Below are 13,708 nucleotides of genomic sequence, written 5' to 3' on the forward strand. Positions count from 1 at the left end.
TGAGTGCACAATTTTTCGGATTGAAGGTTGATTAACTTTCAAAGTGATCTAGCTGCTCCTTAGTTACACGAGCGACCCCATGCTCTCTACTCTGTGGCCACCCGAATCAGCGCGCTTCTGTTGAAAGTGAGGCGCCTTCTGGTCGCCTTATTAGTCTTCGGAGAGGCACTCGTCGTTGGTGACGCGGCATATAGAAAGGGGCTTCAACTCCCAACTTATCTGCCATCTCACGGTCACCTCTTGCTATTGATATAAAAATGTTCATAATTTTTTGCTTCACCACCAAGTCTTCTTCGAGAGTTCGATTTTAATCGGACGCAAAGATATCGAAAGTATTTTTTACTGACTAACATTAAAGAATCATTCCGCTCTTTAAGACGGTCGCATCAATTAGTCGAGCATACATGTACAAATGGTTGTGCATGTATGGCTGGCGCCACGCTACTTAGGTATTATTACATATCCCCCCCAAAATCCACCGTTAAGGTGTGTTGCTGAGGGTGATTGCCCACAGACTACTTTTGATGAAAAATACTTTTGCCCCCCTTCCTTGAAATAAATCTTTTATTTAACCTGCGCTTCCTGAGTGATTTCCAGCTTAATTTTTCAAATAATTGTGATACGCTATTCATTGTTTCATAAGAACGTTTTACAAATCATGCTCATCAATGCTGCACGCGATCTAATTTTCCCTCCCTCTCCCTCACTCACGATCTCTCCTGGGTGAAACATATACGGGGAATATTTGGACAAGCTAACAAAAAATTAGGATTTATTAGAAGAGTAACAGGTAAATGTGATGAAAAGGTCAAAGAGAAATGTCATCTGTCATTGGTTAGGCCTCATTTAGAATATGCTGCCAGTATATGGGATCCTCACGAAGTCGGATTAATTTCCGAAATGGATACTGCGCAGCGGAGAGGAGCTAGATTTGTAAAACATTGTTATGATAAACTTAGTTGCGTATCCAAAATATTAGAGGAGCTAGGCTGGGAATCACCCATGGAGCGAAGGTTAAATTACAGATTAAATCCCTTGCATTAATTGGAAGGTCTCTTTAGTAGTGACGTTGAACATGTATTATTTCCCCCATCGTACTACGGTAGGAGATATCATGTCAATAAAAGTAGAGAGATCAAGTGTGGAACAGATAGATTTAATATGTCATTTTTTCCACGAACGATAAGGGATTATAATAACATTATCCGACCGCGGTAGGGTCATATTCGGGTCAAAATTAGTCGGGTATGTATTCACCGCTTACCACACACCCTAGCAATAGCTTGCAGGGTACTAAAAAATAAATAAATTCGGCAATCATAGATAAATTACAAGGGTGTCTCTTTAGCGTTGACGTTGGAAATGTATTTTTAGCCCATCGCACTGCAGTAGAAGAGATCATGTAAATGAACTTAGAGAGATTAAGTCAATTACAGATAGATTTATAATGTCATTTTTCCCACGAACGGCAAGGGAAAGAATGTCGTTGCCCGACCGCGTTTTGGGGAAAAAGTATTTTGTGTCACAAGTAGTCTGGTGTGTATTCGTCCCGTTGCACAGGGCTACCATGCATGTAATTAATATCAGGCGTCTAAAAACTGTAATTTATTGATTATTGGGAAACTTTAACGAACCACAGTTTCAAAGTTACACGACCCGGGTTTCAATGCATTAGCATCATCATCAGTCATCATCATTTAAAAACTTGTGGGTAGTAAAATGCGCTTTTCATTTGATTTATTTATTTAAGTGTTTTTCCATTGACCATTGATTTTTAATTGTAAAGTTAAACTTTTTCACGGCCTAGACCTTCGCTATTAGACCATGAAAGAGCAAAACAGGGAGCATTAGTTAAAAATGGAAAACATTTCGCAATTATTAAAATAAATAGTCGTACAAACGAATCGTCTCTTTCTCGCTCCTTCGGCGGTCTCTTTTCTTGCGGTAGTTGAATTTCCGGGGGTTGAGTTACGGAATCTATATCCCTATCAGGAAATCGGGAACTAGAGCATTGTTTTTGGTGCAGGATAGTTGACTTTATGTATTCGGTTTTTTTAGAAGGAAACGTTTGCTAATTGGGATCGAAGAATGAGTTCTGGACGAGAGTGAACCTGTGGGAAGTGAGAGACTTAGGAGAGGAGGTCCTCCTGGGCACAGATATCCCTGATGATTCCACGAATTTCTCGGTACAGACACTGCGTCATCCATTGTTTAAGTACATGCCTAAAAAAACTAAAAGGGATTCTATCGAGAGAAAAACTAGGGTGGAAGGGTATTGCTGTCGCGTTACTTAAGACATTGGTAGTGATAAAAAGCGAGGGAGATTTCCACTAAAGCTTGCATTTGGCCTACATGCCGTAGCCCCTTTGACATTACACACAGAAATGATGGTCACGTCGCGAAATAAATGGAGTAAAGTTACGGATAACGGATTGGAACGACGACTGTCTGGTGGTACTGGCTTATTTCGTCGGCCGTATTGTAGTGGTCGATTTTTATTGGCGTTCCGACCTTTATTTGAACACACGGTGGAAGTTACTCCAAGATTTACTCTTGCCTTTCCGTTTGATATTCACACTGTAAGCCCATTGGATACCAAGAGTATGTAGGTTAATGTCGACACGGGATTTCTCTTAATGATGCCGACGCTCCGAAAGAATCTTCTCATCCACCAAATTACCCGCCTAATGCAGTACTCACTCGCGTAACGGAGAGACCAAAAGATCTCTCCTTTGGTCTCTCCATTACGATGACAGCCCCAAATTTTAATCTTGACCAACACCGGCATTGACCGGTCGGTTGAAATCCATTCAAACCCATTTTCTACGAATGATTTTTCGTTGATGCTTACTAACATATTAACTGAGGTTAATATGCTAATAGATAGATAGATTTGTCAGCTCGATCGCGTCCGTTGATTGGTTATAAATATATCCGGTGACACGGTATAACAAGTCTGAGCGGTGGTCCTGGGAATAATTTGATTAACTTTATTTTACGGTAAAATGAGAAATAGTATGTAATCCGATATAAAAAAAGGAATGTCCCAAGAGAGAACCTCCTAGCCAGAGTTGGGATTGAGCTGTGTAATATTGCACCCGAATTTCTCTCCGCGTGGTGTATACATAGGTGACTGGCAGAAAATCAGTTCTAATGGTTAAAGAATGCAACAGCGTACAGCGTTAAGACGATCCCGGATCGAGCGACCGGGGCGCACAAAGAATGAGTCACTCAACCGTCGATAGGGTGATACCCCGAAGCCGTGACTGTTCAGCTACAGGCGATCCGTAGGTATCGCGCTGGAAATATTTCAATTTGACCGTTACTTTTGTTCAAGTTCCGTTTTAGAAAGTCAGTCGAACTAAATCCATCTTCCCTAGTTCGTGGTGTGAGCCAACGGAACGGAAGCATCGCGTGATATGACATATCTCCTTTCAAACATGCGGCCGTCTTGTCTCCCTTTGCCGTCGCATCGAGTCTCTTGTTGAAACGCATGTTGGTGAACGCCGTCACGCGTTGTCACCGGTCGCGTACATCGGCGCGGCGGGAATCGCGCCCAAAGCAGGCGTGATTCCCGGTCGTCCGCAGCTGTGTCGTTGCGGGGGGAGGGCAGAAAGAGAAGCAAGAGGAGAGATTTGGGTGGTGTGCGTCTTAGGAATGCAGGAAGTCTCTCGGGTGGGTGAGTGAGACGCCTGCCTTTTTACGGAGGAGTGGGCGGCGGGTGAAGAGGTGACCGGGAGGATAGAAGGGGTGGCGCGGGACGAAGTGGAAGGGGGAGGGGAGAGCTGCGTGGACGGACGCATGTGCATTCGTGCGTATATGTATGCGTGGTTCTTGATGGGAGGGACGGTCTTTGTTGAGTGAGGGAAGTTGGCACGCGTCGCGCATATTTTTGTCCCTAATACCCTGGGACCTTATCGGTGCGGTTTTCGTCGTCAGCTCACGTGAGAGCAGAATATCATCCTGGGCGGAGACCACGCGGCGATGATTATCGCGCGCGGTGATTCGGCTGGTGGCCTCATTAGTTCGTATATGGAGTGACGAGGTAGCGCCGTCAATTATGGCCAGTCCCACCATCTCCCCCGGTACTCTTTAATGTCCTTTTTTTCTTTGGCACTCGCCGTTTTTTAAGGTTAATCTACCGGTCAAGGGTTTTTTTTTAATTAATGAATGAATTGCAATGAAAAAGTATTTGAAAGAGATGTCATATATTCATCGGCTTTATTAACTTTCTTTCATCTTTACACAATATTATACCCTAAAAATAATAAAGGCGCACTGCTACGATGGAAAACCTACCAATTTAAGCTACTTATCTATCCGAAAATCATCAAAGTTGAAAGAAATGACGCTCTTTCGACAGAATAAAAAATATGGACACAATGAGTTGTATGAAAATTACTGTGTCGGAAGAAGGAAAATGTTAGCAGTGATTTTACGGCGTATTCCAGTGAAGCAATTTTTCGATAAGGTGAAAGATAGAATTTGACCTACGCGGCAATCCTTGCTCTATATCGAGAAAGATCATAAATGAGAAAATTTGTTTCTAGTCCAAAATATTGGGAGGACCTATTTTTTCACTATAGAATTCATTTTTTCACTAGCAAATGTATTTAATTTGTTAGGTTTCTCACAATTGCATCTGCGCCCATTCTCCCCTGCAGATATTCTTGAGTAATCTCATTTATATTTTCGTGTTGCTAAATTTGATGGATGATGCAGCAAAATATACGAAAATTAGGTGAAGAATCATAATTATTCTTTAGTGAATGATGCTAGCTGATTTTATTTATCCAAAACGTAATATATAGCATTTTTATATACGCAATTTTTCCCTGGAAAAAGAAAATATTTATTTCATTTGGACGTTGATAATTAGTAAATTGATTTAGAAATAAAGGTAGTTTTCAATCAATATTCAGTAGCGAAATTAAAATAGGATACCTTTTCAAAATTGTCATGGTTATTCGATGAATGGAAGGTGGTATTATATTTTGTTGGTCATTGGCAGGACAGCATTGAATAGGGTTGCAGAAAGAGAGCCAAATTAGGGTGATAGAGAAAGAAGAAAGGAAAAGATATTTTTAACTCTTATATTTTCTCCATAGAGATAATTTGGCATTAATTAAAAGTTTATGTAATTATTGTTTTATTTGTAAAAAATATTGATAAGCTTGGGAAAATAAGGTCGTTCGTTCCTAGCTAGAGGTAACAGTAAGATAATAACGGAAATATTAAGATGAATGATAAAAAAATGTAGCACAAGTCATTTTATCCTGGTTGATCGCAGAATTTCCCGTTTAAGTGCTTACCACCCCACCCTAGGCATTTGGCGGCTAGGGGAAGATGAAAGCGAAAGTTGGCGATGGAGTTGGACCCCGGCCGACGGGAAGTCCGTTTGCAGCGTGTGCATCCTGTTCATTGATGAGAGACCACGTGGAGACCCCATCGCCGGGACGTATTGTCTCCCTCTGGCCACTTACTCACCAACCCACTTCCAAAGGATGTACGGAAGGTGCTGGAATAACCAATGACAAATGGAAATAACCATGGCGCTCCGTGCTTAGAGTATGAAGCGGGTACGACTTGGCAGTTAACGTTTGGCCAAAGATCGTTTGCTCACCACTCCAATTGTCTTCTTTCAAAGGCATGAGTTTTTATGTGCCCTGCAAATAAAGCAATTAAAAATAATTCAAAAGAGATTTAATACGTTTATTCATCGGCTTTGTTAACTTTCTTCCACCTATTCCCCAATTCATCGTTAAACGGTTGAGGTAAAATGTCCGTAGATTTTGGGTTAAAAGAGCTAGAAACCAACAGTGAAGATGTTAGACCAGCCAAGAGAGATGTCTGCCCTACGTTATGCCTTCAAATTACTACCTTGATCAAAAAGTTCCCGGAATAACCACCGTGTGGCGCTCCCATCGTTCCGATTTGAGTTCTGTTTTTTTTGTTAAATTGGTACATCTGTTGTTGATATTCCCTTTAAATCTTAGTGTCATAACTTGACATTTGCAAAAGTTACGGTCGGTTTTCGGTATGTCCATCAGTGCTTCCTGCGATTTTTCCATTACTTCCTCTCGGCTGCTAAAACGCGTTCCCCGTAATGGTTTTTTAACTCGATTGAACAGAAAGAAGTCACAGGGAGCCAAATCAGGTGAATTCGGTGGGTGTTGGATGGTATTTGTTGCATTTTTCGTCAAAAAATTACGAATAATGATAGCACTGTGCGACGGTGCGTTATCATGGTGCAAAATCCACGAGTTTTCTGCCCACATTTCTGGTCTCTTTCGGCGAATTGCTTCACGCAAACGTCTCATAACGCCCAAATAATACTCTTTGTTTACTGTCTGGCCTTCTGGCAAAAATTCATGATGCACTACACCGTTGTAATCCATGAAAACCGTCAGCATTGCCTTCTTTTTTGACTGAAAACGACGTGGTTTTTTTGGTCTCGGCTCATTTGGTGAACGCCATTCACTTGCCTGATGTCTGGATTGCGTGTCGTACTCATAAACCCACGTCTCGTCTCCAGTAATGATCCTTTTGATGAATGTGGGATCGGATTCAGCCTCGCAAATCATGTCTTTTGCGACGTCAACACGGTCTCTTTTTTGCATGAAATTGAGGTCTTTTGGCACCAACTTTGCTGCTACACGACGGAAACCCAAATCATTAACCACAATGTCTTGGGCGGATCCATAGGCAATTTTCAAGTCCTCCGCTATTTCTCTGATGGTTAATTTGCGGTTATTGACCTACATTTCTTTTACTTTATCAATTTTTTCACCGACTTTCGATGTCGATGGTCTGCCACTGCGTTCATCATCTTCGATTGACTCACGACCACTTCTGAACCGCTCGTGCCACTGGTAAACGACCGTTTTTTTTAAAGAATCGTTGCCGAAACACTTTTCCAACATTTCCAACGTCCGTGCGCCACTAAATCCGTTTTTTACGCAAAATTTAATACAAGTTCGTTGTTGCAAATTTAAATCCATTTCTGAAATTGTAAAAAATCGCCAACACACACAGAGATAGATGTACTCTTGGCTACGTAACTTTTGCAAATGTCAAGTTATGACACTAAGATTTAAAGGGAATATCAACAACAGATGTACTAATTTAACAAAAAAACAGAACTCAAATCGGAACGATGGGAGCGCCACACGGTGGTTATTCCGGGAACTTTTTTGTTCAAGGTAGTATTTGCGGCTTGTTTTTGGGATTATACTACTCTGTCCAATAAATACGCGAACTGAAGCCATTAAAAACTTTATTTTACAAAATTTAGTCTACATCGATTTTGAACCCTTCAAATTACTCTCCATTCCTTGCTATGCACTTATTCCATCTTCTTTTCCACAGTTTAAAGCACCTTTGGAAGTCCTCGGCAGTTAGGCTTTTTAGTTTTCTCGTCGTTTCTTGCATAATTGTGTCCACATCTCCCCAGTGATGTATCCTCATCACATTTTTGCATTAAGGAATAGGAAAAAGTGACATGGGGCGAGATCTGGCGAATAAAAAGGATGGCCAAGGATGGTGATTGAATTTTTTGCCAGAAACTGGCGAACAATCAATGCTAAATGTGCAGGTGCATTGTCATGTTGAGGGATTCATCCTTATGTTCGGTTGAAATAGTGTGCACTGTTGATTTTCCTAAATTCAGTTCAGCAGCTATCATTCGGACAGTTTTTCGACGATCGGTAAGTCTAAGGGACCGTACACTATCAATGCTGTCGTCAAAACAGGAGGTTGACGGTTGTGCCTGCCTTGCATCATCCGTGGCGTATTGTCGGCCATCTTTAAACGCTTGATCCACTTGAAAACGGATGTTTTCTTCAGAGCATTAATACCGTAAACAACTGACATTTCAGTAAATTCTTGGTAACTTTTACCGCACTCTGCCAAAATACTTGATGGTGATTCGTTGCTGCGTGATGTCCTCAATCCCCATTTTCGACAAACAGTAAAAACAAGGACAACAGAAACTAACATAACTGGTGGCATACGCACAGCTCGACGATCCGCCAAGCGCAGACGGCTCACTGGGTCTCAGGCAACTAGCACCGCTATAGTCCGCGTCATGGCCGCCATATTGCTCCAGTTCGTGAATTTATTGCACAGACCACGTATCTTCTGTGCGTCATATGTTATGTAGTACGAACGCTATTTAGAAGCTGCTATAAATTTCCTTAATTTGCCACTAGTTGCAAACGCTCTCTGATACAAGTTTAACATGCGCGTGAATTTACCGACTTTTGTTAAAAGTTATTTAGATTGTAAATTTTTTGCGGAAATTTTCGAGTATGGATGACAAAAGTTTTGTCTATTGCAAACAGGGCTGTCATTGGTTAAGTTCAGAGGATAATTATTCACTTATACCATGACTAATTACTCCCTATTATATCTCCTGGAAAGTCTACCATATTGCCTTTCAGTTCAATAACTTGAGAGTTATCGTGGAACTATCGATCGATGCGAGGATTCATTACCTAATATAAGAATTACCTTTCATCTAATTAAGACCTGTTGGTAGAATGCATAATCTTTTCTAATATTTGCCGATTGTCCTTGGAAAAGACTTAAAATTGATTGTTTAAGACAAGTAGGTTTAAGGTAATGGCATAGAAGTCATGCTCTTACCATAATTATACTAGTAGGCCTGAAAATGTCAATAGGGCAAATGATTCAATCACTAATTTTCTTTAAATATATATTTTATATTGTATCCAATGGGCATTTAAAATACCATTAGTATTTTTATTATCTTCAATTTTGTAATTAATGTTGAAAATGGGGAGTTGCTGTACATTAATCTAGTGTCTGCCTTGATGCTAGCATAACAAACTCGCATTCGTATGACAATGTATTAACATCGCTAAATGGTAACTGTTCTTACTTTTTGTTGCTCTTCCATGCGTTTGTAATCAAGTTTGACTTCTTGAAGCTACCATGCATTTCTTACTTTTTCAGGAGCAACTGTCATCCAGAAGTAGCGAATATCCTTCGACAGCATTACCAGCGACCTCACTTCCTTCCTGAATCCTCTGAGGTTTCAGCAATTGACTGGGTCTTTATGGGCGGGTATGGTGTTGGTGCCAGTATACATGTAAGCTTTAAATTTTATACATATGGCTTAAACATTTGCTTCATTAAAAGCAATACATCGATGGTGAAATGCTGATTTGTTCATAGCTAAAGAAATGGGCATTGATTTAAACAACCCCCATCCCTTAGGAACGTTTTGTTGGTGAATAATGCATTAAGGTTATGACTTAGAAGAATGGTAGTTGAACTGCTTGGGTCAAACCTCTTTTCTAAAACCTCATGGCCACATGCACCTTAGGAATAATATATTTTTTAATTTTTTTGTTTTACTGATGTGTACATTTATTGTGTGGTGCAACCCTGTAATGGAGCTTTGAGCGTTATAAAGATTATGTTATTTTGTGAGATTGAAATGAGAAATAACTTTTTCAAGGCAATGGAATAATAGTTTTGCTAACTCAATGAAGAAGTTTATTCTTGTGGGATATTTTAATGTGTATTACGAAACCTAGTTTAAGGCAGTTTATCACAATTAGCACTCTTTAGGCAATTGCTGCCTTTAAATGATAGAAAGTGTCATGTACAAGTCTGCAAATAAATATTTGTACAAATATTATTTATATTAACTGTAATTTCATAAGTTACATTGGCGAAGGAATTGAATCGTGAAATGAATCTTCATTTTGCTATGAAATCAGTTTTATATTATCTATTTTTACAATTTCATTGTTGAGTGGATACATTATAAATGTATGTCGCTAATTGCTTTTTTATTAATTACAGTTAGACTATGTTAGCAGGCCATCATGGCAAGCACAAATATCAGGAAGCAAAACCTGGAAGCTCATACCACCCCCCGAATGTGAGGGTGTTTGTACAGCATTCAGCATCACAGTAAACGCAGGTGATATAGGTGTGTATGTCTTCTTAATATCTAAATCTTAAATATAAAATTTTTTATATTCTTCTCTTGCTTAACGTGTAAAATGCTATTCATGGTGACCACATTTTTTTGTTAAAATTGGGAAAAAGCATTGATTCTGATCGTATCTGAATTACCATGTTTACGGAATTCAACTGGTAAGTGATTGAGAGCCAGACTACATAAAAATATTTCAGTCAGAAATTTTTTCCAAAATATGTGCAAATGCAACATAGCCATACCGGGAATACCACATGGATTATTGTTTTTTGTTCACGCCTGGCAGGTTCTGCCTTTCAAACAAGCTTACTTGACTCTTCGGTACATTTGAGCACTCTGATGTTTGTGTAAAATGCAAATTTATAAGTTAGTCTTGGTATGATCACAATAATCCTCTATGATCTGATAGTGGTCGAAATTCTAAACATCAGAATTGATTGTCATTCTATTGCTATTAGTCTATTATTACTGCTAATATTAAGTTCTGTATTCAAAATTTGCTATGTTATGTCAATCAGAAAATGTATCTCTGATGCATTCAGAGCTTATTAAAGAGAATTAAAAAAATATATAATTACTGAAATAATGGAGGTAAGTTTTACAACAATTTGATTGTGCAAAATTTTAAATTTTCCCATCCAATTCGCATTAAATTAATGAAAACATTTACTATTAATTCACTCAAAGTAAAAAGGCTCTTGCTCCTCTAAGTGATAACTGCAACCTCCACTTTTGCTTCTCTCTCATCCATATTATTGGACTTCTAAAACTATGTAAATTTTGAGGCAAGTGGTTTATTGAGTAGGAAACAGGTATCATTACTGAAACTCTTCTAGCGGAAAGCCATTTAATAGGCTTTAGTAAGGAAGTCATTTTAGCCAGTTTCCATTTGCCTCTAACCCTTAATGAAATGAATTAAGTGGAACTAATTGCGAGCATTGCATTTTTATAAAGGTTACAATAAATAATTTTCTTCATAGTACACTATATATGTGTTTCATTTATTTAATAGCTAAATATTTAGAACTTAAATGTAAATGTAAAAGTGTAGTGTTGTGAATCTTAATATTCAAAGCATTAAAGTTTTTCCAATATTCCACTTGGTATCTTACATTGAAAAATCAAATTAGAACGTCTGTGAAACATGATTTATAGAAGCACTTAATCTACATCTACATAATACCCCGCAAGGGCGTGTGGCGTGCGGGTGTTAGGTCACAGACCGTAAAAAGGAACAATACCACATGCAAAACAACAACATGGAAAATTACACACACTCATGCAAACACATATACTTAATATGTATGTATGTAGGCACTAATGTGGATGAACCTATCAAGAAAACTATTCATCAAATGCTATAATGCTTGATGGTTGAATTTTTATACTCCTCTCACAAATTTTGTTCCAGCATTTTTATTTTGGGCATTTTCAAGTGAATTAATTTTTACATTGCTGATTCCTGGTGGTTTCCCTGAACTATATCACTTGTCCGGCAATTAAGTTTATTTGGGTGGTCAACTTTCACCTTTACTGGTTAATTTATGGATTATGTATCATTGAATTCCAAAATATTGCAAAATTATGTACATTTTTCACTCTTTTAAATATGTACTCTTCATTTCCATTTGGTCTTGATTAACATTTGTAATTTTGTGGATAGAATTATGATATGAAAATTTTTTTTAAGATGTTAACATCTATGTAATTACTTTTCCATTATAGGAATAACTTGTCTCATGATTGAAGAAATTAAGTACCCATGTGTGTTTAAACAATGTACACATATATGACAGTGTTTTAATAAGTAATAACTGATATATGCTTACAGTTTTCTAATGTACTATAATAGTTTGATTGACTGCATGTGTAGGAATTCCATTGGATAAAAAATTTTGATCGTGTAATTTTAAAATATTATTCCAATTAGAATTACATAGATCCCTCTAAAAATTATAAGTTCTTATTATGTTTTCTCCTTGAATGTTTCATGGGCTCCAAAGTTAATATTATTTTTTGAAGTTTTATTGTCTTCATTTCAGTTCTGATTGACACAAACCAGTGGTATCATGACACTTACATCAATCCTGGTCCACTGAGCATTACTATAGGATCAGAGTATGGTTGAAGGAAATCCACTGCATGAGGTTCCTGATGACTGAGAAACATTTTTAACTGTAAATTGAATCTGCATAGAATATATATATATATATATATATATATATATATATATATATATATATATATATATATATATATATATATATATATATATATATATATATATATATATATATATATATATATATATATATATATATATATATATATATACAACCCCAAAGCAGGCAAAATATTTCTTGGGAGCTCAACCATATTTATACTTGAAATATTATGCTTTCATTCCATGTTCAAGTAATGGTGAAAAAAATAGCTCAAATTTTTGTGCTTGTTTCAAAATAGTACATTCACTGTCCTTTTCCAGAGCAGAGAAAGTTAATGAAGAAGTGTGTAAGGGTATGATTTTACATTAATCTTGTGCGATGAAAAGTTGGAAACAATTTAATGCCATTCAGAAAACCTTCATTAACTTAACTTTCACCCAGTTCAGCAGCTGTTGATGCACAAATTTATCTATAAATTATGATTGACTCCTTATTTTGAAGTGTACGTTTCTAATTTCATTCATGTTTCATGATAGACTTAGATTCATGCCACTATCTGATAAAAGTGTTTGAGTCGAAAATTAGAATTTTATTAGCTTATTTATCCTTAAGCATAAAGTTCTTTTTCTCGTAAGTCCTTACCATTTAAGTAGGTCATTTCTACATTACAGTTGTTATTTATATTCCTATGTTATTTGCTTTCTCATGGAAAGTGTATATTGATGTGTACTAGTCATATAGGAATGACTTATTTATTTAATATATTTTATAATTTTTATATCAAGATGTTCAAATCTTTGTGTTGACTATGTCTATTGACTTATTATTTCACCACAATTATTTTAAGTTAGCTACATTAAATGTTCTCTTCTCATCTTTTACTCAAACATTTTTATGAAATTTAAAGCATTAAACACATATGTTTATCATTTGCTTACAGTAAATTCTATGGTGCATGTATGGTATTTTCATTCTCAGGTCCATCTTTTAATGCAAAACCTAATCTTCAGAAATCTTGATTCTTTGGTTACTTGTCAATGACATTAGGTTGCTAGCGGTACATACCTACCTACTTTACCACAGTGAAATTTGGGTTAATTTTGAGAATGATGACCTGTGTGTTGGGGAACTATTTTGTGTCATAAAACTGTATGAATTTCAAGCAATACTCATAACTTGCGTTGAAGTGGTTGTTTAATATTTTGGGACTGATTGGTAATTCTAGACAATTTTTTTATAAGAGGAGTTATTTGGAATTCTGTTCCAAATAAGGAGGGAAAGACTTTGCCAGGGAGAAAAGAGAAGGCATATATAATGCTGATACACTTAAAGATGGAGATGCCTACAAAACTAAATATTTATTATAGGATTAAATTACTATCTTCTTTTTAAGACTCCAGAATAGAAAATGTTAGTCATCATTGAGATATAATTTTTAATTACTGTTTAAGCTAACCAGCTTAAATAATTTTTCCCCAGTATGTCACGTTTATTATTTTACTTTAAGTAATTATGGAATTTTTCTTTGGTTTAGGAATTTATGTAACTAAAATTCATTAGGTGCTGTAAC

The 13,708-nt window shown here is 37.2% G+C and overlaps 1 protein-coding gene across 3 annotated transcripts in view; it reads left to right on the forward strand.

The window, feature by feature from the left end:
* Positions 1-13,708, forward strand: part of LOC139697411 (uncharacterized) — a 92,774-nt gene that overhangs the window by 76,437 nt on the left and 2,629 nt on the right. For 2 of the 3 annotated variants that reach the window (XM_071596098.1, XM_071596099.1), the window contains exons 2-3: positions 8,977-9,112; positions 9,835-9,964. In XM_071596098.1, coding sequence (XP_071452199.1) covers positions 8,977-9,112; positions 9,835-9,964 — 266 coding nt within the window. Of the gene's footprint in view, positions 1-8,976; positions 9,113-9,834; positions 9,965-12,015; positions 12,182-13,708 lie in introns of those variants that run through there. The other variant, XM_071596100.1, reaches the window with a different exon arrangement.

Source organism: Hetaerina americana, unplaced genomic scaffold (genome assembly GCF_022747635.1).
Source record: "Hetaerina americana unplaced genomic scaffold, ioHetAmer1.1.p SCAF_76, whole genome shotgun sequence".
Taxonomy (NCBI): domain Eukaryota; kingdom Metazoa; phylum Arthropoda; class Insecta; order Odonata; family Calopterygidae; genus Hetaerina; species Hetaerina americana.